The sequence below is a fragment of the Rattus norvegicus genome, chromosome 1, assembly GCF_036323735.1.
Source record: "Rattus norvegicus strain BN/NHsdMcwi chromosome 1, GRCr8, whole genome shotgun sequence".
NCBI classification, from domain to species: domain Eukaryota; kingdom Metazoa; phylum Chordata; class Mammalia; order Rodentia; family Muridae; genus Rattus; species Rattus norvegicus.
In genome coordinates this window covers 146,019,716-146,043,379 of record NC_086019.1, presented here as the reverse complement: position 1 = coordinate 146,043,379, position 23,664 = coordinate 146,019,716, and the positions used below count along the sequence as shown (strand labels likewise).

Genomic DNA, 23,664 nt, shown 5'->3' with positions numbered 1-23,664 from the left:
AATTACGGCATAGACAGCTTAAGTCATTCAAGGTTATGCAGCTATTGAATGACAAAGCCAAGATTTGGATTCCAGCAGTCCAATTAGCCTTGAACCTCTGGTCGTCTCCATTCCATGGAACTGTCTTAGCCCAGGAAGTACCACCTCTGCCATAGTAATGGTATATAAGATACAAGATGGTTCGATTGCCATTTTATTCCTATCCATGGCCAGCCCTTCTGGGAGATCTAAAGCCTTAGAAAAACTCATATTGTGACTTCCAGAGGTGGAAACTATGCCTAAGTACAGTCTATGTAGGTGAATGTGACTTTGGGAAAGTAGCTACAAAGCTGATCTTGACAATATTTTCAGCTCATCAGATCTTTCTCTTCAGATTTTCTTCTATATTAGATTTAAAAATTCACTTAGTTGACAATTTTACTCATTTAAGATCAACTTTTATGAGCTGTTATTTCAGTTTTCAAAAACTAGAATTTTTCACATTTTTAATTTGTCATCGATTAAAACCTGATAAAACAATTTGTTTCTTTCAAATAATCACTAGCACCATTTTGATACCTCCTTAGATTGTTCAAATAAGACAAAATTGAAGATTTCAGTGCTGAAATAATTAAAACAGGAGAACCAGTAGGCTGTGTTTCACACATATATTCACGTATATATTTCAGGTCAGATTATCGCCCTTATGAAGTAGTCAAGCAGCCTCGCCACATGCCTGAAGAATATAAACCCAAACAGGGGGAAATTGATCTTGGTACTACCTACAAGCGAGATTTTAATCCTTACAAAGTACAGCCCGTGGTAAAAGTCCGGCCTGTGGAAAGACAAGAAGTTAAAAAAGGAAAGTTGGACACTGTCCCAACTTATAAAGGTAACCTGTTATTGTAAAAACAAAGGGGTCCCAAACCTAAAAATGCCATCTTTGACCTTTACAATCAAATTGTCATCTTCTTGTGTTGTCACACGTAGCCACAGTGGTTAGAAAAGAGCATGTTTCTTATTGATGAAAATAATATTGTTAGCAAAGCTTAGTTACAGACAGACAAAACTGCCTCATGGGGAGTTAGGGGTCATAGACTGGTCTCCAAATGTGCCCCTAAGTTGTCTGTATCTCAAGGCATATGAAAAGCAAAGGAAGTCACTGAGCAAAGACAGATGCTGCACTTGTCACTTATCACAGTCAGTATTGTCCTTTCGCCCTGTCCTATCCTATGATGAGTTGAAACTCTGCCAAGAAGGTTGGAGTTGTTGAAAAGATAAAACAGCAACTATCCTCTTGATTCAAATTTCAGATTAACGTGCAAAACTATGGAATTAATAGATTGACAGCTGGAATTTTATTTTTATACTCTGAAGCAGGGGTCCTCAACCTCCCAGTGCTATAATGTTCATCATGTTGTGGTGACCTCCAACCAAAAAATTATTTCTGTTGCTATGTCCTAAATGCAATTTTGCTACTGTTGTGAAATGTAAGTAGTTTTGGAGACAGAAGTTTGTCAAAGGGGTCACAACCTCCATTGAGAACTGCTGCTCTAAAGGCTAGATTGGAGGATTTATGAGCAGATTATTTTCAATACTAGACTTCAGAATAAAATAAACGTGTCTGTCCCCTGACAAAGAGTACCAGGTGACAACAGACAGGGTCTCCTCCTCCAAGCCTTATTTGCAGAAGGACAGGAGTGAGGACTATTCCTTTGTTAACAGCACACCTAAAAATGTGAGTACTGGCAACTGTATGGCCTGTTGTTTTCTGTTTTTACCCCAAATCCTCTATGATTTAAAACATTTTAAAGATTTACTCATGGAAGTCCTCATTTAAAAACAGACCATCTTGAAATGAGCTGTTCTTGTTCCTTCCCACAGTAACACAGGTGTACATGCAGGCTTATGTTCTTTCCATTCGTTATATGAAATAGCTGAATGGGTATTTTCAAATATAAAACCTTTTGCAAAACCAATGGCATATAGAGTTAGTTAGGTAATAGCTAATGACTATTTAAGACTTTTACCATTAAATGGATCAGTAAAGTGCAAGGAACCAATATAGTATGATCTTCTAGGGAAATTAGGAGTAATGTTCTTTCTGATTTTGAAAAACTGAGTACATCCACTGCTATAGAACTGAGAATTTATAAAGACTATGAATACTAAGTATAATCAAATACAGCAAAGCAAATTGCTGAAATACTGATATGCATAAAAATAATTTTGACATAAAAGATAGTCAGTGAAAATGACTTTACTTTGACATTTATACAACCATTGTAATTTTTCCATGTACTATATCTGATAGTAATCTTGATGTCCCTTGATGCTGTATGTATATATGTTAACACACAGACACATAATATAGTGTTCCAGGTTTTCAGGCATGAAACAACAGCCTCCACTGTACTTAATTTTGTAGGATTGTAATTCTGTATGTATAATTCTGAATACCTTCATAAACGCAGGTATCTATACAGTCTAAAAGTAGAGGTCAGAGGGAAGACAGAAATTTGGAGAGTATTGTAAAGGGGAAAACGTCCTGTAGTACAAGTAGATTTACATTGTGAACACAAGGTTTCCTGAAACAGACATTTGTCTGTCACAGCTTAGAAATTCACTGATATTGAAGTATAAATGCTGAAGTAGATCATAGGGACCTGGTCTTGCTCCACTCTGCACTTGCTACTATAGAGAGTACAGAGAATGGAGAGCCACCGCTGACATTTCCAATGTTATAGCCAGAAACTGTAAAACTCAGAAGACAGAAGGGGAAAGCTATCTTGTATCCATGGATTGGGAGCAATAGTATCACTAGAATGTCTGTGCTGCTCAAACAAAGCAGTCTACAGTTGAATGCATCTCCATATCTAAATCACAGTGGCATCTGCTCAAATAGAAAACAAAACGAGTTCTAAAATTCACAGACATCACAGACGACTAATAGCCAAAGCAGTTTGGAGAACAAGTCTGAGGTGTAAATTTTCGTGATTTCTAATTATATTATAAGGCTACCATGGAAGTTAGTATGCTAATAACAGGAGGATGGATACATAGATCCATGAAACAGAATCAAGGACTCAAAAGTATATATAAGGATATTCAGCCAACTGTTCAACAAGGAGTCTGTATATACACAATGGGAAAAGAATACAGTCTCTTCAGTCAATGGTGATTGGAAACCTGGGCAGCTCTCAGACAAAAATAATAAAATTGGATCTTTATACCACATTCAAAGTTAAAGAAGATGAAAGGCTTAAATATAAGAGCTGAAACTAAAAAACTGCAGGAAGAAACACTGACTTTGGGATTTGATTTGGCTGGGAGGCCAAAAGCACAGTCAAGAGCAATCATGTAAGTGGGACTATATGTAAAACCCAAAGGCTATGCAGAGAAGTTACACAGCTACCTGTGGATTTGGAAACTATTTGCAAACCATGTGTCAGATAAGGGGTTAATATCTAACATATATAAGGAACTCAAACAATTTAGTATAAAAACCAACCTTATTTAAGAATGGCCAATGATTTGGAAATAAACATTTTTCCCGAGAAACCGAAGGTCAACAAGTATGTGAAAAAAATGTTCTACATTGACTAAGGTAGGGAAATGCAAATGAAAAAGTGAGATTCACTTCATATCTATACCATTGGGAATTATCAAAGATAAAAGGGAAGTCTTGTTGATAAGAAGAAAAAAAAAAAAAAGAACTGTGTACTCCTTTGCATAGGGTGTGAATTGGTACAGCTACGATTGGAACCATTCCTCAAAAAATTAAAAATAGAGTTTCAGTGTGATCCAGCCAAATCTAATGAGGATTTATAACCACAAGAAATGAAATCATTACCTCAAAGAGATGATAGACATTCTTAGGTTGATTCTAGCATTACAACCACAACATCTTTTTAATAGGTAATTAGTTAAGAAAGTCAAAAGCTCCTGCAGTAATTCAAAAGTTTGCACTTAGTAGTTGCTAGTTGTGGCATATGTCTGTAGCTCCAGTGTTTAAAAGGCTGACAGAGAATCCCAGGTTCAAAGTCCTATAAAGTTCAAGGCTAGCCTGGGTTAACACAGGACTAAATGGTATCAAAACATACTATATTTAGTAACGTATCCCTTCAGTCTGCCCAATAAATGTTCCAAAGGTTAGTGATTATCCATATATAGGAAGAGAAAGGCATACTAAAACCAGTATCAAATGAGCAAAATCTGAAAAAGTGGTGGTGGGGGGGTTGGAATTCTTCAGTGAGGCTGCTGGGAATCAGATGAAGACTGAGAACCTGGGATGAACTCTGTAAATGCAGGCTGAGATCATATTGGAAAGTGTATGATTGATAGGCTAGACACTTGTATAACCATTACATTCTTAAAAGAATTATTTCATGGAGCCCAGGCAGGATGTCCTTGAGCTCCTGGTCCCCAAATACTGACATTGCAGGTGCATGTCTCAATACTCACTCTATTACACATTTTTCTAAGTTCTTCTGAAGGTGAAATGTATGTCTTGATAGTAGAAAGCCATTGGTTTTATTGTAACAACTAAGAAAACAATATAAAAATATTTAAGTCTTTTTAATAGCAGACAGCAGGAAAAGAACTAAAATTCCATAGAGTGTGACCACCTTATAGATGAGCTACCTATGCTAATAGTGAGCATTTGCCCAGTCCAAGTCTAGGCTGAGGCTTGAACTCAGCATAGCCAGAGTCAGTTTATAGCACGGAAAATAAAACAATAGATCCCTTGATTTGTGAGCTGATCCAGGTTGCAGTCTATAAAACCCTGTGTGCATGGTTTGTTTCTTTGTAAAACTTGCACTGTTTAGTGCATATGGTCAGCAAAGAAACTGAACCCAGAACTCCACCAAACACCCGAGAAGTTTACTTGGGAGTAGATGCTTATTAGTTACAGCCCCACTAGAAGGAACAGTTGACCACACTCAAACCATGCCCTCCAGACATTTAAATACAGGGCATGACTCTGTCTACCTAGCTGAATTCTGGATTGAGGGGATATGCCCCAAACCCTATCTGCCAAATACCCAAGGCAACAAAATTTCTTCTACTAAAAAAGGACTTAGTTTCTGTCATTCCTTCAAATACAGCATTTAGTGAATTGTAAAACATTATGAGACCTGTGGAAAAATCAGGAAAGATTTGAAGTGATAAACAGATGAGAATCTAGCAAAATTTGTGATAGAATCATTTCACAGATTTAAGTCCCAAATAGATAAAACACAAAGGAAACTGCCTCTAGGAAAATGTTTTTTTAAAAGGTAAAGAATTCTTGAAGATGATGTGAAAAAATCTCTGGAAAGAAAATTAAGCCAGACATTTCGTTGGAATCCAGTGGAATAGAGATCATGGAGCGCACAGCCACAAATAGTGTGTATATATCAAGCTCCTACCCTCAGGTTCCAGGAATTTATTCAGAAGAGAAGGAAGAAAGATTTTAAGAGCTAAAAATGGTGGCTGATTCCAAGGAAACAAGTCTTTCAGACACAACAGGGCTGGCGCACATATGAACTAACAGACTGTGATAGCATGCACAGGACCTGCAGAAATTCAAGGCCAACAAATTCCAGCATGGTAAAGGGGAAGGGGGAACAAAAGTCCCACCCTTAACTAAGAAGTTATTTGTGGTCCATACCTGCTTACAAAAGAAAAAACATTTTTTTGACTGAGTGATGCAGGATATATCCTCCCAGGCAGCATTCAGGCTCAGGAGAAATTGATCAAGTGTGAGTGTGTGTGTGTGTGTGTGTGTGTGTGTGTGTGTGTGTGTGTGTTTGTGTGTGTGTGTGTGTGTGTGTGTGTGTGTGTGTTAATTATGGCTTGTGATGTTTTTTGCAGTTTTTTTGATAGAGTACATAGTTGGATGGGTGGGGAGTTGGTACAATCTAGGAGGACTTGGAGGAGGGAAAATCATGTGATCAAGTGTATAAAAGTAAGTTTTTCAAATAATTTTTAAAATGTCACAAAAATATTTAAATATACTGGATCTCAAAATTCTATAACTAGTGAAATGGTCTTCAAAATTTGACACAGATTCTTTCAAACAAAAACTGAGAGAGTTTATTAGCAGCAAGCAACTGTACATTGCGCTAAAGGAAGGTCTTGTAGTTGGAGGACAATGATTCAGATAGATGCATGGAATTGGAATTCAGAAATGAATAAAATAAAAGGCACAAATAGAAATATGTAGATAAAATTAATATTGATTTCATAAAGTCATGGTTGTTTTCAAACAAATATGGAATTGAAATATATTAGAACAGTAGTATTAAAGAAAACTGTTGTTCAAGAAGTGTTCAAAACAGCAACATACCTGAGCCAGGAAGAAATTAAGCATTTTTATTTTAAAATGCAGAAAGTCTTAGTAAAATTGTAATAAAATGGGATAATAAAAATCTGTACTAATTCAAAAGGATTTAGGAAACAGGTAGTGTGGGAGGGGGAAGAACATATGAGGGAAAGCGAATAGTGATATACTCAACTGAAGCCCAGCTGGATCACTGGCTATATTAAATAACATTTAGAGTGGTTCTTCATACATTAATAAGAGATTTTCAAAAAAATGTACAATTTGTATAAATTATAAATTCTTGACATAAAATTATAAATCTTTGAAATTTCTAAAATTGTTAATTTTTTAAAAACAATATGCTAGACTCTCCTCAAGAAATACAGTTCAAATAGAACTATAATTGTAATCTGTAGTTTCTGAAGAACAGAGATTCCATCATGGTAGCTCAAGGACAAGATTCTTGAGAATTGGAAATGGAAAGTTGTCAGGTACAGAGGGCACTGAACGGGAGTGCTTTGGCTAATGAGTACATGATGTCACTCCTCATATCTTTGCCTCCTTCATACTTCTTCTCTGTTGCTATCCCACTGCCTGGCTGTCTCCAGTTCCTTATCTCTTTGTTACAAGTCTGCAAGAATATGGCTACCATCTGCTGTCAATCAGAACACTACCTCATGCCATTCTATTATGTTCTTCATCTGGTTCTTGGTGGTCAACCTTAGAATCTTTCACAGGATTGGACTAGTTCACCTCTTCTTGCCGTGTTTCTTCATATAGGATTCATATAACTTAAAGACTGCCTTTTGGCTGGGTTTCCACTCACACTAAACATCAGTAGCTTAATAACTTAGTAAAAAACTCAGCAGGAATATCTAAGAATAAGGACAGTTTCTCTTCACAGTTGGTAACCACATGGTAAACATTCAAGGTTTAACTATCTCAGTTGTCATTCCCTTTACTTGGATTCACATTTTATTATCTTACCATATAAAAACTTGCATTTTATAAATTAATATTTGGTATTTAAAAATCCTTTTGGAGATGCAGTGAATTTTATATTTCTCAGCTTACTACATTATCTAGTATGTAAAATAATTTTCTTTTATAAACTCATTTTTGGTGGTTTAAAATACTTTCGTGCGGTGAGGTAAGTTTTACCATATTACTCAGCTTACTACTTTTCCATTTAGAAATAGACAACATAAAGAAGCCTTTACTGAAATATAAACACTTCAAATTTTCATCAATAGTTTAAGTAAGCTGCAGGCATTGGGCTTCTTATTCTCAGATCTTGGCTCTGATATTCATTTCTAAATTGCACATGCAGTGTTGAATACACTGTTCAGCCTCCTGGTCTCTAGATAATCCTGTATCTCTCAGGAATGCCTTAAAGCCCAGTAATCCATGGAGTCTTCAGTTTTGACCAGAATAACATCGAAATTTGAAAGTTCTTCAAATTGAACAACTGGTATATATAGTCGTTAGGACTTTTATTTATGTTAAAGATTCCAAAAGCCATTTCTGTGAGTAGTAAGATACTTAAAAAGTTAATCAATTGACTTCTTCCTCTTGGAGACTTCTTATTTTATGCCTGGGATTTTATAGCCATCCTTAATATTCTGTGACTTACAGTCCCAGTCCTAGCCAGTACACTTTATGCTGTCTTTGCCCACAGCAGAGTCTGTTTCGTTCTCACAGCCAGGCTTGCATGTTCCTTATGCCTTATGTGTAATCAGATGAAGCTGAAAGTGATGGACCAAACAAAATCAAATCTGAGGAAACGCTCATACTCGATATTAGTGTTTGCGGATCTCAAACAAATCAGAAGGTGGTTGGCAATGAGAGAAATTAGTCAGGATACTTTGAAGATAGTTTTTTCTCCTCAATATTTAAAAATATTTTGTTTGTTCTGGTTTTCAAGATGATTATAGATCTTGGGATATTCAGAAATGTGAACTGTGTAAACCAGAGCAAGCTTACCATCCCCCAGATGTGAAATTCGGAAACTCAACTACATTTCAGGATGACTATGTTCCCCGGGAGATACAGCCTAGGCCAAGCTTTAAGCCCTGCTCTGTGGTCAAGTGTCCTGTAGGCCCTTTTAATGGTGATACAAGTCATCGTCGAGATTATGTACCTCATCAGCTAGAAGTCAAGTTTGCAAGGCCAAAAGAAGTTTATAAGCCTACTGACCAGCCTTTTGAGGATCTCACCACTCACCGGAATGACTTTCAGGGTCTTACTGGTGAAACTGCAAAAATCTGCAGACCTCCCTATACCAGAGTGACCCAAAACATTCAGTTTAAAGGAAGCACTGAATTCCGTGACAGTTTCCAACCGTGGGAAATCCCACCACCCAAAGTGAAGAAAGTAGCAGAGTATGTGCCTCCTTCAGGAAGCATGCAGTTGGACAGCACCAGCCACCTTGACTATGTTCCCTACCGGGCCAGCCGTGTTGTTGCCATTCGGCCAGTTTCTCACAGAAGGCAAAGCAATTTTCCTTTCCAAGGAAAGAGCACCATGAAGGAAGATTTTCCAGCATGGGAAAGTTGTCGTCAAGGACTTATTAAGCAGCAGCAACAAATTCCCAACCCATCTGGAAAATTTGAGGGTTTGAGCACTTTCAGATCTCACTTTGTGCCACATGAATTGATTCCAACAGAGAGCTGCAAACCTTTAAATGAAGCTCTTAAGAGTTCAGTTCCACTTGATGATGTCACCATGTATTCTATACAGTTCACACCGAAGAAACAGGAAATCTGCCCAGCTAGCTATCCTTCTCCTCCTGGTTATATATTTGAAAATACAAATTCCCAAGGGCATAAATTCTTTCGCAAGATTATTCCTGCAGTGAAGGCCTTTTAGTAATTAATGTTTAAAAGAAAGCTAATGAGAGTTTGATTTTTTAAAGAGAAACTCCAACTTTTACAGTAAAAAATATTAGGAGAGCTATAGAATTTCATTTTTAGCTTTTTGAACAAGTTGGAACATAAAGATCAGAATTAACAAATCTTTTTTTAACCAAGTCTGTCTTGGTTAGCACAGGCTACCCTGGAACTTGCAGTGCACCTGTGTCAGTCTTCTGATCTAAGATTGTTCTTTAACAGGCATTTCTGAAGGCTAATGATGGGCACACTCATTTATACATGCTGTCTCATAACTTGTCCTCAGTCTGATATCATGTACACTAATTTTACACTTATGCAATTATGCACCATTATCAACACCATTATCATGCACAATTAGAACAAAATTGAAAATGAGACATAAATTACTCTTTGTTAAAAATCCAGATTTTATTCATTCATTCACTCATTCATTCATTCATCTTCAACACATCTACAGAGCATAGGACAAGTCAAGTTTTGGTTGATGATGTCAGAGAACAGAAGCTCTGTTCCTTACCCTGTTCAAAATAGCAAGAGACATTGTGGCTTGAAGAGGAAATGTCCTATAGGCTGGGAATCAGCAAACCAGAGTTCAAATACTAATATCTTCAGTTTCTGTTTGAGCCACTGTAAGCAATCTCTGCATACACACTTCTGTGGTTCATGTGTAAAAGAAAACTGGTTCTCTCTACCTCATGAAAGTTTGTTGGGAGCATCAAATTATATAAAACATTTGAAGGTGTAAAGTACAAATGTAAGGGGCTATTAGCAAACCCTCAGATAACGTTTTGTACTTTTTCCTTGTCAAATAAGGACAGTTACAAACTCGATACTCATTACCTGGTCTCCATCCAGCAATGACTGTAAAATAACTTAATTTGCTTTGAGTGTATGAGTGAAATGTGTTTGTAGGAGGCGCCTGCCCACTGTAGCTTCATAAACACCCTATATGTTACAGCAGAAAATAGAGAACCTACATTAAATACTTGGCGGTAAATGGCTGTATTTTCAAAAGGAAAAATATTTGCTGAAAATGTGGTAGGGAAGACTTCCAATTCTGAAAAAAATCTTCAGGATAAACCTAGGTATCTGTGCATGCATTGGCCACATCCAGAAACACTGTTCATTTATAAGGGCCATAATTACCTTCTTCATAACTGAAAGTATAAAGAAAGAAGGAAGGAGAAAAGATACCAGTAAGGGACATGGAAATGGCATACTATATGTATAAATGCTGAAAGCTTTTAGTGAACTAAAATCAAGTGAGTGTTTTAATAAATGATCAAATAATTATGTATGGAAAATAAGATTGACTTTAATTTAAAATGAATTTTAATGTTTTCATAGTTGTTTAAGAATATTACTAAGGGTGAATTCAAAATATTTAATACTTGTTTTTAATTAATTAAAAGTAATTCTCCATATTTGCATTTATTATAAAAAGATATCTGAAAAATTTTGTTTTATGTATAATCTGATTAATTAAATGTATTGATTTTCATGAAGTCATTTCTGTATCATTTTATTTGAGATAGAACTTCTAAGTAAATTCCTATCAAGATTTACCTATACATGATTAGATAAAAACTATTTTAGAAATAGAAAATACTATTAAAATAATTAAAATTAAACATTTGGTAATTCTTCACCATTCTTACCATTCTGGCCATGTTCCAGTGTTTAATATTCAAGTCCCTCATAATGTGATGGGATTGGTCTCCTCTCTGAGTACTGGTCACCTGTAAGACGTCTACTGGTATTTTCTGAAACAGTTTTCATTAAACTAAAAACAAATGACATACTGTCTCGTCTCACTGTAACCTAACATAATAGGTGTGAGAATAGGGTTTGGAACAGATCATAGCATAAGACATTCAACTGGGAGTTCAGAATCATCATCTTTAAAGAATGTCAGCTAAACTGAATCATAAACAATAAATAGGAAGAAATAAAGGTGAAGAAAAGTGTGAAAATCCAAAAGCAGCTTGGAGAGGAAAAGGTTTATTTCATCTGACAGCTTATAGTCCATCTTGAAAGGAATTCAGAGAAGAAACTCAAGGCAGGAACTTGGAAGCAGAACTTGAAGCAGAAACCACGTGGATTGGTGGGGGGGACATTACTTTTGTGCTCCCTTTGGCTTGCTCAACTTGCTCTCTTATGCAACCTGGAACCATAGCCTTAGGGGAGGCACTGCCCATAGTATACTAGGCCCTCCCACATGAATGGTTAATCAAGACTGCTCACAGATGTGCCGATAGGCCACTCTAATGGAGGCATGCCCTCCACTGGAGATTCCCTCTTCCTCTGACTTTTGTTTATATTAAGCTGATAAAAATGTTTGGGTTAAACTGATTTTAAAAACTAAGCACACAATTTTTGTTTAATTGCTTTCCCTTTTTAAAAAAATCTGTTTTGGATTGTGTTCTTTTCCTGCTTTTTTGATATAGAGATCAGGGAAGGGGGAACATAAACATAAAGTTGAATGATTAGTGAAGTAGGGAGGATCAGGGAAGAGATTGGGATAGGGAAAGAATAAGATAAAAATATGCCATATTAAAAAATACAACTGAACAGTAAAACTAAACCCTTGTCAATTTGATATATAAATACATTACCATTAAACCATAACTTATTCTTTCTAGTTTATTCCCAAGATGTCATTAATATCACAATATAAAAAACAAACATAGTACAACTTTAAAAGTCTCATGGACTTAAAAATTCACAAGTCTCTTTTTTTCTTTTTTATTGTATATTTTATTTATTTACATTTCAAATGTTATACCCTTTCCCAGTTTCCCCTCTAGAAACCCCCTATCCCACCCTCCCCCCTGCTTCTATGAAGGTGCTCCCCTAACAACCCACTCATTTTCTATCAATATTTTTATAGATGCAATTTATTTTTTCCATTTTTATTGGATATTTACTTACATTTTAAATGATATCCCCTTTCCCAATTTCCCCTCTGGAATTCCCCATCCCTTTCCCCTCCCCCTGTCTCTATGACAGTATTCTCCCACCTACCCACCCATTCCCTACCATCTCCCCATCCTGGCATTCCCCAACACAGGGGCATTGAGCCTTCACAGGGCCAAGGGCCTCTCCTCCCATTGATGCCCAAAAAGGCTGTCCTCTGCTACATATGTGGCTGGAGCCATGGGTCCCTCCATGTGTTCTCTTTGTTGGTTTAGTCTCTGGAACCTCTGGGTACAAATCTCTTTAAAAATCTAAAATTAACAATAGGTTCCTGTAAAATAAAAGTTAGATATTTTTTATTCCAAGAGGAAAACCCAGGTCATAGTTACAATGAAATCAAAGCAAATCCAGCATCCATCAGTATAAATAGCTCAGTGCTCAATGTCTTGGATTCACTCATGTTCTTCTGGGCTCCAACAGTCTGGCTCTGTCTGCAACATATTCAGCTTCTCTCATTGGATCAGGTTAGCTGCTGCTGTCCTTGGTTGTAACTTGGGTTCTTATAATTCCAATATGATGGGTCTTCTGTACTTTTTCACCTTCACCAATAGTTTCCTGGCTTCTACTCAAGGACTCCTTTCAGCTTGATGCTAAACCTTAGCCTTTCTCCTAAATTCCTTTAATTCTGGAGCTTCCACTGTTCCAAAGGCTGTACCTTGGCCAGTGGTCTCTTCTGGGCTCTCATAGGACCAAGCCCCAGCTGTTTTCCAGGACCCCCTCTGTTTTGAAACTTCTATGTGGCCAAAACTAGTACCACATAGGAACAGCTAAAACAACAATAATAACAACAACAAAACATTCACAAAAAGCTATGTTTTATACCCAACATGGGGCTGTTTGAATAAAAAAGGAATATTAAAAGATATGTGGCCAACATTGTGGCTAGGCAGAATGGAAAGCTTGATTTCAAGTTCAATAGACCAAAAATCAGGAAAAGAAAGGATGTATACTTTGAAAAGACTGACTGATGAAACTATTGTTGGTATACCCACTACAATTTTTTTAGCAGCAGTATTTTTCCCTCTCCATTTTGGACTATTTTGTTTATAAAAGCTAAGCAACTGGAAAAAATGCAGGTGAAAAGAGAGGAAAGACTGGCAGAGAAACTGAAAAAAAAATACAGGTCGAAATAGAGAAGCTTGGAAATAAAAAGAACATCAAAAAAGGAGAGAACAAGTATGTTCCTGCCCAGTGACTGAAACAGAGAGACAGAGTTTTCTCCAGGTAGAAAGAAGGGAAGGAACTGTGTCAAAGGGCAGTCAATCAAAGAAATGAACAAGCAGAAGGATGGTCAGGTGAGACAAGTTTTGCTTTGTTCTTTCGAGTTTGTTTGTTTGTTTGTTTGTTTGTTTGTTTGTTTTTGAAACAGGGTTAAATCTAAACAGCACTCTTGGAAGACCTGCACGCCTAGGTAAAAATCACCAGCAGCACTTCCAGCTCTTATACAGCAAATATCTGCTAACGGGGATAATACACAAGGGTGTGATGAAATAGAATGGCATCCTATAGAAATGAAGGGCATAAAGCATTTTAAGGAGGCAATGGTGTCTTATGGAATGTACCCACTCTGTGTGAAATTAACTCAGAATTATTCATCAAGACTGGAGTGAAAAGTAGCCCCCCACCCCCACGAGCAACTTGAGCCTCCGGACCACAGGTAAGACCAACTTTTATGCTCCAAGCGAACTGTCTGGTGGACTCAGGACACAAAGAGGCAAATTCCTCTGGGATCGGAGACTTCCAGTTTTTAGCTGGAGCCCCAACCTCGCTGATCCTGACCCACAGCTCACTGCTCCCAAACCCCTTCCTTGGGAGAGAGAGCACACCGCCTGGACAGGTGGGCACTCCTGAGACTGCAGAGCGGGAGAGGCCACCAATACTGCCCACCCCTGCCTACATCCCTGGCCGAGGAGGAAACTGTATACGGCCTCTGGGAACCAGAAGATAGGGGCACTTGAGCAAGCGGCAGGTCCCCCGCAGTCCAGACACCACCCAGATATGAAGAGACCTGGCCAACAGTTCTCTGCACCCAAATCTCGTGGGAGGGAGAGCTAAACCTTCACAGGGGCAGACACGCCTGGGAAGCCAGAAGAGACTACACTCTGCCGACATTTCTGACTCCAGAGGAAAACACCTAAGGCCATCTGGAACCACGGTGCACGGGGTCTCCAGGAAAGGCAGTGCAGTCCCTCCTGGTTGCCACCCTCATGGAGAGTTCAAAAGCAGCCCACCACGAGCAACGTGAGCCACAGGACCCAGGTAAGACCAACTTTTCTGCTCCAAGCAACCTGCCTGGTGGACACAGGACACAGACCCACATGAACAGCTGAAGACCAGTAGACAAGAATGACTACACGCCTGAAAGCAGAACACTCTGTTCCCATAACTGGCTGAAAGAAAACAGGAAAACAGGTCTACAGCACTCCTGAAACACAGGCCTATAGGATGTTCTAGCCACTGTCAGGAATAGCAGAACAAGGTAACCCCAGAGACAACCTGATGGTGAGAGGTAAGCGCAGGAACCCAAGCAACAGAAACCAAGACTACATGACATCATCGGAGCCCAATTCTCCCACCAAAGCAAACACTGAATATCCAAACACACCAGAAAAGCAAGATCTACATTGAAAATCACAATTGATCATGATGATGGAGGACTTAAAGAAAGACATATAGAACGCCCTTAGAGAAATGCAGGAAAACACAAATAAACAAGCAGAAGCCTATAGAGAGAAAACACAAAAATCCCTGAAAGAATTCCAGGAAAACACAATCAAACAATTGAAGGAATTAAAAATGGAAATAGAAGCAATAAGGAAAGCACAAAGGGAGACAACCCTGGATATAGAAAACCAAAAGAAGAGACAAGGAGCTGTAGATACGAGCTTCACCAACAGAATACAAGAGATAGAAGAGAGAATCTCAGGAGCAGAAGATTCCATAGATCTCATCAACACAGCTGTCAAAGATAATGTAAAATGTAAAAAGCTACTGGCCCAAAACATACAGGAAATCCAAGACACAATGAGAAGCTCAAACCTAAGGATAATAGGTATAGAAGAGAGTGAAGACTCCCAGCTCAAAGGACCAGTAAATATCTTCAACAAAATCATAGAAGAAAATTTCCCTAACCTAAAGATGTCCATAAACATACAAGAAGCCTACAGAACTCCAAATAGATTGGACCAGAAAAGAAACTCCCCCCATCACATAATAGTCAAAACGCCAAATGCACAAAACAAAGAAAGAATATTAAAAGCAGTAAGGGGAAAAGGTCAAGTAACATATAAAGGCAGACCTATCAGAAACACATCAGACTTCTTGTCAGAGACTATAAAAGCCAGAAGATCCTGGAGAGATGTCATAGAGACCCTAAGAGAACACAAATGCCAGCCCAGGATACTGTATCCAGCAAAACTCTCAATTAACATAGATAGGGAAACCAAGATATTCCATGAAAAAACCAAATTTACACAATATTTTTCTACAAATCCAGTGCTACAAAGGATAATAAATGGTAAAGCCCAACACAAACAGGCAAGCTACACCCTAAAAAAAAAGCAAGAAACTAACAAATTAACAAATCAGAATTAACAAATTAACAAAATCAGAAATGAAAAGGGAGACATAACTACAGAAAGAGAGGAAATTCAAAAAATCATCAGATCCTAATACAAAAACCTATATTCAACAAAACTTGAAAATCTACAGGAAATGGACAATTTCCTAGACAGATACCAGGTACCGGAGCTAAATCAGGAACAGATAAACCATTTAAACAACCCCATAACTCCTAACGAAATAGAAGCAGTCATTAAAGGTCTCCCAACCAAAAACAGCCCAGGTCCAGATGGGTTGAGTGCAGAATTCTATCAGACCTTCATAGAAGACCTCATACCAATACTATCCAAACTATTCCACAAAATTGAAACAGACGGAGTGCTACCGAATTCTTTCTATGAAGCCACAATTACTCTTAAGACAAAACCAAACAAAGACCCAAAAAAGAGAAACTTCAGACCAATTTCCCTTATGACTATTGACGCAAAGATACTCAATAAAATTCTTGCAAACTGAATCCAAGAGCACATCAAAACAATCATCCACCATGATGAAGTAGGCTTCATCCCAGGCATGCAGGGATGGTTTAATATACGGAATACCATCAACATAATCCATTATAAAAACAAACTGAAAGAACAAAACCACATGATCATTTCATTAGATGCTGAGAAAACATTTGACAAAATTCAACACCCCTTCATGATAAAAGTACTGGAAAGAATAGGAATTCAAGTCCCATACCTAAACATAATAAAAGCCATATACAGTAAACCAGTAGCTAACATTAAACTAAATGGAGAGAAACTTGAAGCAATCCCACTAAAATCAGGAACTAGACAAGGCTGCCCACTCTCTCCCTACTTATTCAATATAGTTCTTGAAGTCCTAGCCAGAGCAATCAGACAACAAAAGGGGATAAAGGGGATACAGATCGGAAAAAAAGAAGTCAAAATATCACTATTTGCAGATGACATGATAGTATATTTAAGTGATCCCAAAAGTTCCACCAGAGAACTACTAAAGCTGATAAACAACTTCAGCAAAGTGGCTGGGTATAAAATTAACTCAAATAAATCAGTAGCCTTCCTCTACACAAAAGAGAAACAAGCCCAGAAAGAAATTAGGGAAACGACACCCTTCATAATAGTCCCAAATAATATAAGTACCTCAAAGTGACTTTAACCAAGCAAATAAAAGATCTCTACAATAAGAACTTCAAGCCTGCTTCCTGGTTGCTGCCGCCGCAGAGAGCTCGTAGGCAGCACCCCACGAGCAAACTTGAACCTCGGGACCACAGGTAAGACCAACTTTTCTGCTGCAAGAGACCTGCCTGGTGAACTCAGGACACACTGAGACAAAATTCCTCTAGGACCGGGCACTTCCTGTGTTTTCTGGGAGTCCCAAACTGGCGGATCCTGGCCCGCAGCAGCTCTCTGCTCCCAAACCCCGTGGGAGAGAGACCTCACCGCCTGGTCAGGTGGGCACTCCTGAGGTTGCAGAGCGGAAGTGACCACCAACACTGCCCACCCCTGCCAACGTCCCTGGCCCAAGAGTAAACTGTATACGGCCTCTGGGTTCCCGTGGGGGAGAGCCCACACACCTATGGGCACTTGATTTTTGACAAAGGAGCCAAAACCATCCAATGGAAAAAAGATAGCATTTGCCGCAAATGGTGCTGGTTCAACTGGAGGTCAGCATGTAGAAGAATGCAGATAGATCCATGCTTATCACCCTGTACAAGCTTAAGTCCAAGTGGATCAAAGACCTCCACATCAAACCAGATACACTCAAACTAATAGAAGAAAAACTAGGGAAGCATCTGGAACACATGGGCACTCGGAAAAATTTCCTGAACAAAACACCAATGGCTTATGCTCTAAGATCAAGAATCGACAAATGGGATCTCATAAAACTGCAAAGCTTCTGTAAGGCAAAGGACACTGTGGTTAGGACAAAACAGCAACCAACACATTGGGAAAAGATCTTTACCAATCCTACAACAGATAGAGGCCTTATATCCAAAACATACAAAGAACTCAGGAAGTTAGACCGCAGGGAGACAAATAACCCTATTAAAAATGGGGTTCAGAGCTAAACGAAGATTTCACAGCTGAGGAATACCGAATGGCTGAGAAACACCTAAAGAAATGTTCAACATCTTTAGTCATAAGGGAAATGCAAATCAAAACAACCTTGAGATTTCACCTCACACCAGTGAGAATGGCTAAGATCAAAAACTCAGGTAACAGCAGATGCTGGTGAGGATGCGGAGAAAGAGGAACACTCCTCCATTGTTGGTGGGATTGCAGACTGGTAAAACCATTCTGGAAATCAGTCTGGAGGTTCCTCAGAAAATTGGACATTGAACTGCCTGAGGATCCAGCTATACCTCTCTTGGGCATATACCCAAAAGATGCCCCAACATATAAAAAAGTCACGTGCTCAACTATGTTCATCACAGCCTTATTTATAATAGCCAGAAGCTGGAAAGAACCTAGATGCCCTTCAACAGAGGAATGGATACAGAAAATGTGGTACATCTACACAATGGAATATTACTCAGCTATCAAAAACAATGACTTTATGAAATTCGTAGGCAAATGGTTGGAACTGGAAAATATCATCCTGAGTGAGGTAACCCAATCACAGAAAAACACACATGGTATGCACTCATTGATAAGTGGCTATTAGCCCAAATGCTTGAATTACCCTAGATGCCTAGAACAAATGAAACTCAAGACGGATGATCAAAATGTGAATGCTTCACTCCTTCTTTAAAAGGGGAACAAGAATACCCTTGGCAGGGAAGAGAGAGGCAAAGATTAAAACAGACACAGAAGGAACACCCATTCAGAGCCTGCCCCAAATGTGGCCCATGCATATACAGCCATTCCAATTAGACAAGATGGATGAAGCAAAGAAGTGTAGATCGACAGGAGCCGGATGTAGATCTCTCCTGAGAGACACAGCCAGAATACAGCAAACACAGAGGCGTATGCCAGCAGCAAACCACTGAATTGAGAATAGGACCCCCGTTGAAGGAATCAGAGAAAGAACTGGAAGAGCTTGAAGGGGCTCGAGACCCCTTATGAACAACAATGCCAAGCAACCAGAGCTTCCAGGGACTAAGCCACTACCTAAAGACTATACATGGACTGACCCTGGACTCTGACCTCATAGGTAGCAATGAATATCCTAGTAAGAGCACCAGTGGAAGGGGAAGCCCTGGGTCCTGCTAAGACTGAACCCCCAGTGAACTAGATTGTTGGGGGGAGGGCAATAAGGGGGAAGGATGGGGAGGGGAACACCCATAAAAAGGGGAGGGGGAGGGGGATGTTTGCCCGGAAATCGGGAAAGGGAATAACACTCGAAATGTATATAAGAAATACTCAAGTTAATAAATAAATAAAAAAAAGAACTTCAAGCCTCTGAAGAAAGAAATTGAAGAAGACCTCAGAAGATGGAAAGATCTCCCATGCTCATGGATTGGCAGGATTAATATAGTAAAAATGGCCATTTTACCAAAAGCGATATACAGATTCAATGCAATCCCCTTCAAAATACCAATCCAATTCTTCAAAGTGTTAGACAGAACAATTTGCAAATTAATCTGGAATAACAAAAAATCCTGGATAGCTAAAACTATCCTCAATAATAAAAGGACTTCAGGGGGAATCACTATCCCTGAACTCAAGCAGTATTACAGAGCAATAGTGATAAAAACTGCATGGTATTGGTACAGAGACAGACAGATAGACCAGTGGAATAGAATTGAAGATCCAGAAGTGAACCCACACACCTATGGTCACTTGATTTTTGACAAAGGAGCCAAAACCATCCAATGGAAAAAAGATAGCATTTGCCGCAAATGGTGCTGGTTCAACTGGAGGTCAGCATGTAGAAGAATGCAGATAGATCCATGCTTATCACCCTGTACAAGCTTAAGTCCAAGTGGATCAAGGACCTCCACATCAAACCAGATACACTCAATCTAATAGAAGAAAAAGTGGGGAAGCAACTCGAACACATGGGCACTGGAGAAAATTTCCTGAACAAAACACCAATGGCTTACGCTCTAAGATCAAGAATCGACAAATGGGATCTCATAAAACTGCAAAGCTTCTGTAAGGCAAAGGACACTGTGGTTAGGACAAAACAGCAACCAACACATTGGGAAAAGATCTTTACCAATTCTACAACAGATAGAGGGCTTATATCCAAAACATACAAAGAACTCAAGAAGTTAGACCACAGGGAGTCAAATAACCCTATTAAAAAATGGGGTTCAGAGCTAAACAAAGAATTCACAGCTGAGGAATGCCGAATGGCTGAGAAACACCTAAAGAAATGTTCAACATCTTTAGTCATAGAGAAATGCAAATCAAAGCAACCCTGACATTTCACCTCACACCAGTGAGAATGGCTAAGGAGAAAAACTCAGGTGACAGCAAATGCTCGAGAGGATGCGGAGAAAGAGGAACACTCCTCCATTGTTGGTGGGATTGCAGACTGGTACAAGCATTCTGGAAATCAGTCTGGAGGTTCCTCAGAAAATTGGACATTGAACTACCTGAGGACCCAGCTATACCTCTCTTAGGCATATTCCCAAAGATGCCCCAACATATAAAAAAGACACATTCTCCACTATGTTCATAGTAGCCTTATTTATAGTAGCCAGAAGTTGGAAAGAACCTAGATGCCCTTCAACAGAGTAATGCATACAGAAAATGTGGTACATCTACACAATAGAATATTACTCAGCTATCAAAAACAACGACTTTATGAAATTCATAGGCAAATGGATGGATCTGGAAAATATCATCCTGAGTGAGATAACCCAATCACAGAAGAACACACATGGTATGCACTCATTGATAAGTGGTTATTAGCCCAAATGCTTGAATTGCCCTAGATGCACAGAACACATGCAACTCAAGACGGATGATCAAAATGTGAATGCTTCACTCCTTCTTTAAATGAGGAAAAAGAATACCCTTGGCAGGAAAGGGAGAGGCAAAGATTAAAACAGAGACTGAAGGAACACCCATTCAGAGCCTGCCTCACATGTGGCCCATACATATACAGCCATCCAATTAGACAAGACGGATGAAGCAAAGAAGTGCAGGCCGACAGGAGACAGATGTAGATCGCTCCTGAGAGACACAGCCAGAATACAGCAAATACAGAGGCGAATGCCAGCAGCAAACCACTGAACTGAGAACAGGACCCCAGTTGAAGGAATCAGAGAAAGAACTGGAAGAGCTTGAAGGGGTTCAAGACCCCATATGAACAACAATGCCAAGCAACCAGAGCTTCCAGGGACTAAGCCACTACCTAAAGACTAGACATGGACTGACCCTGGACTCCAACCTCATAGATAGCAATGAATGGCCTAGTAAGAGCACCAGTGGAAGGGGATGCCCTTGGTCCTGCCAAGACTGAACCCCGAGTGAACGTAATTTTTGGGGGGAGGGTGGTAATGGGGGGAGGATGGGGAGGGGAACACCCATATAGAAGGGGATTGGGAAGGGTTAGGGGGATGTTGGCCCGGAAACTGGAAAAGGGAATAACATTCGAAATGGAAATAAGAAATACTCAAGTTAATAAAAAAAAAGTTAACCTGATCTTGAAGTATAATTATTGGATGAAATAAATTCTAATCTTCCTTCATTCAGATATAAAGTGCTAAAATACAGTTTCAGTCACTAAGTACTACAATTCATATATTTTTCATTGTATTGGAAGAAAGAATGCAAATTTTAAATAGCCTTTGACATTATTTAGCTATTTATGTTACTCAAGCTATTTAGCTGGCCAGTGTTGGCTGTATTTAAATAACCTACACTGAATGCCTTTCTGAGGCTGAACCACCCAACTGTTTCTGTTTTCTCATTCTCAGCTACTCTGTGTACCTCAGTAGGACTCCAGAACCAAGTGCCACACTCATACTGCTGTCCTTGTGGAACTCTTTTTTCAGTGATATTTCTCTGACCATATGAGTAAATATTTTAAATATAGCCTATGATTACAATGAATATTGATACACAAGGGTACTGAGGACAGGGCTGTATATGTTGTACATCAAAGAGAACATTTAATAATATTCTCTTAAATCAGAAATGTTCATTTAACTCCTTTAGGATGTATTCCTATTGTTAAATAAAAACTTTGGTCTGGTTTACACTAAAAAAAAATGTGTGGGTCCAAAAGATAAAATAGGAATATTATGGTCTTATGTGTCTGATATAACCATCAATTTATGAAGATAAGACTTATTATAGCACTGGAAAACTAATATTAATATTTTCTTTTTTCCATCTTTATTAACTTGAGTATTGTTTATTTACTTATCGATTATTATTCCCCTTTCCGGTTTCTGGGCCAACATCCCCCTAACCCCTCCCCCTCCCCTTCCTTATGGGTGTTCCCCTCCCCATCCTCCCCCCATTACCACCCTCCCCCAACAATCCCGTTCACTGGGGGTTCAGTCTTGGCAGGACCCAGGGCTTCCCCTTCCACTGGTGCTCTTACTAGGCTATTCATTGCTACCTATGAGGTTGGAGCCCACGGTCAGTAAGTAGATAATCCCCAAAATAAGGAATGAAATGGAAGATGCTTCAGGGAAATGTATTGAAAAATGTCAAACAACCACAGACTACAGATTGTCCGTAAAGAGGACACAACAGGGATTGAGTGGGTTTCCATATTTATGAGGGTGAGAGCACTGCTAAATTATACTGACATCCTTACCCTTAAAATGTTTGACTAACAATGCAGTGTGAGTAGAGCAATTGCCCTTAACTTACAGAAACTTGAACAGTTGGAAAAAGAGCCTCTGAAGGCTCAACATATAGAAGAGCCTATCAGCCCCTTGAATTCTTCTGTATTTTTTATAAAAACGAAATTAGGAAAATACAGAGTATTAACTGATTTGAGAGTGGTGAGTAGGGTAATTCAACAAATGGGCCTGATATAGCCTGAATTCTTTTACCTTCTTTATTACCTAAGACATAGTACTAATTGTTTTAAAAGACTGCTTTTTTACTATCTTCTTGTAAGATTTTTACTTGCAATCTCCAAGATTACTTCAGTATTGTTAATTAGTGAAGATTAGCAAAGAGCTTGTAGCAACTATTTGGGAGAAATTAATAGTAAATATTCTAAAAGCAAGTTTTTTAAGTTTATTTAAATAACTAATTGGATTATGCCATGAAGCACCTTCATTTTATGCAGATGCAAATAATTTGGGAATGGCAGGCTATAAGTCAGATAAAATAAGCAAGATAGTTCAAAGCCCATATACATCAGTTCAAAAATCAAAGTTATATGCAATTCTAATGGTAGTAGATTTTCCTGAATCTCTTAATACAATTACTGACTCTCGATATGCAGAGTTGTTTTGCATATGGAAACTGCTGAATTTATTCTTGATAACTCAGAATTAACATCATTATTTATACAACTGCAACACACTATTTGAAACAAATTTTTTATTATATATCACCCATATTCTGTTTCATATAGGCCTGCCAGGTCCATTTCCACAAGGAAATGAAGAAATTAACCAATTATTTACATGAAATGAATGTGTTAATGCAACATTTCATGGGAAAAAATCCACCATGTTAACAGTAAAGGTTTAAAGAAAAAAAATTTCAACATCCTGGCAACTAGCTGAGGAAACGTTTAGAAAATATCCTACTTGTTCTTTGTAGAGCCAAACTCTATTACCTGCTAGAAGTATCCTGAAGAGTATAAAAATAAATGAAACCTGGCAGGTGGCTGTGTTTCATTTTGCAGAATCTGGAAAATTAAACTTTGTATACTGTACCCGTGAGACACACTCAGGTTTTCAATGGGCAACTGCTTTCAGTTATGAAAAGGCTGATCCTCTAGTTAGACATTTACTGGAATCAATGGCTATAATTTGAATACCTGTACAAATTA

The 23,664-nt window shown here is 38.6% G+C and overlaps 1 protein-coding gene across 6 annotated transcripts in view; it reads left to right on the top strand.

Moving 5' to 3' along the window:
• Positions 1 to 23,664, top strand: part of Saxo2 (stabilizer of axonemal microtubules 2) — a 42,969-nt gene that overhangs the window by 4,283 nt on the left and 15,022 nt on the right. For 2 of the 6 annotated variants that reach the window (NM_001106277.2, NM_001415797.1), the window contains 2 exons: positions 669 to 871; positions 8,211 to 10,686. In NM_001106277.2, coding sequence (NP_001099747.1) covers positions 669 to 871; positions 8,211 to 9,154 — 1,147 coding nt within the window. In that variant the 3' untranslated portion in view covers positions 9,155 to 10,686. Of the gene's footprint in view, positions 1 to 668; positions 872 to 8,210; positions 10,687 to 23,664 lie in introns of those variants that run through there. The other 4 variants (XM_063284799.1, XM_039105716.2, XR_010064712.1 and 1 more) reach the window with 2 other exon arrangements.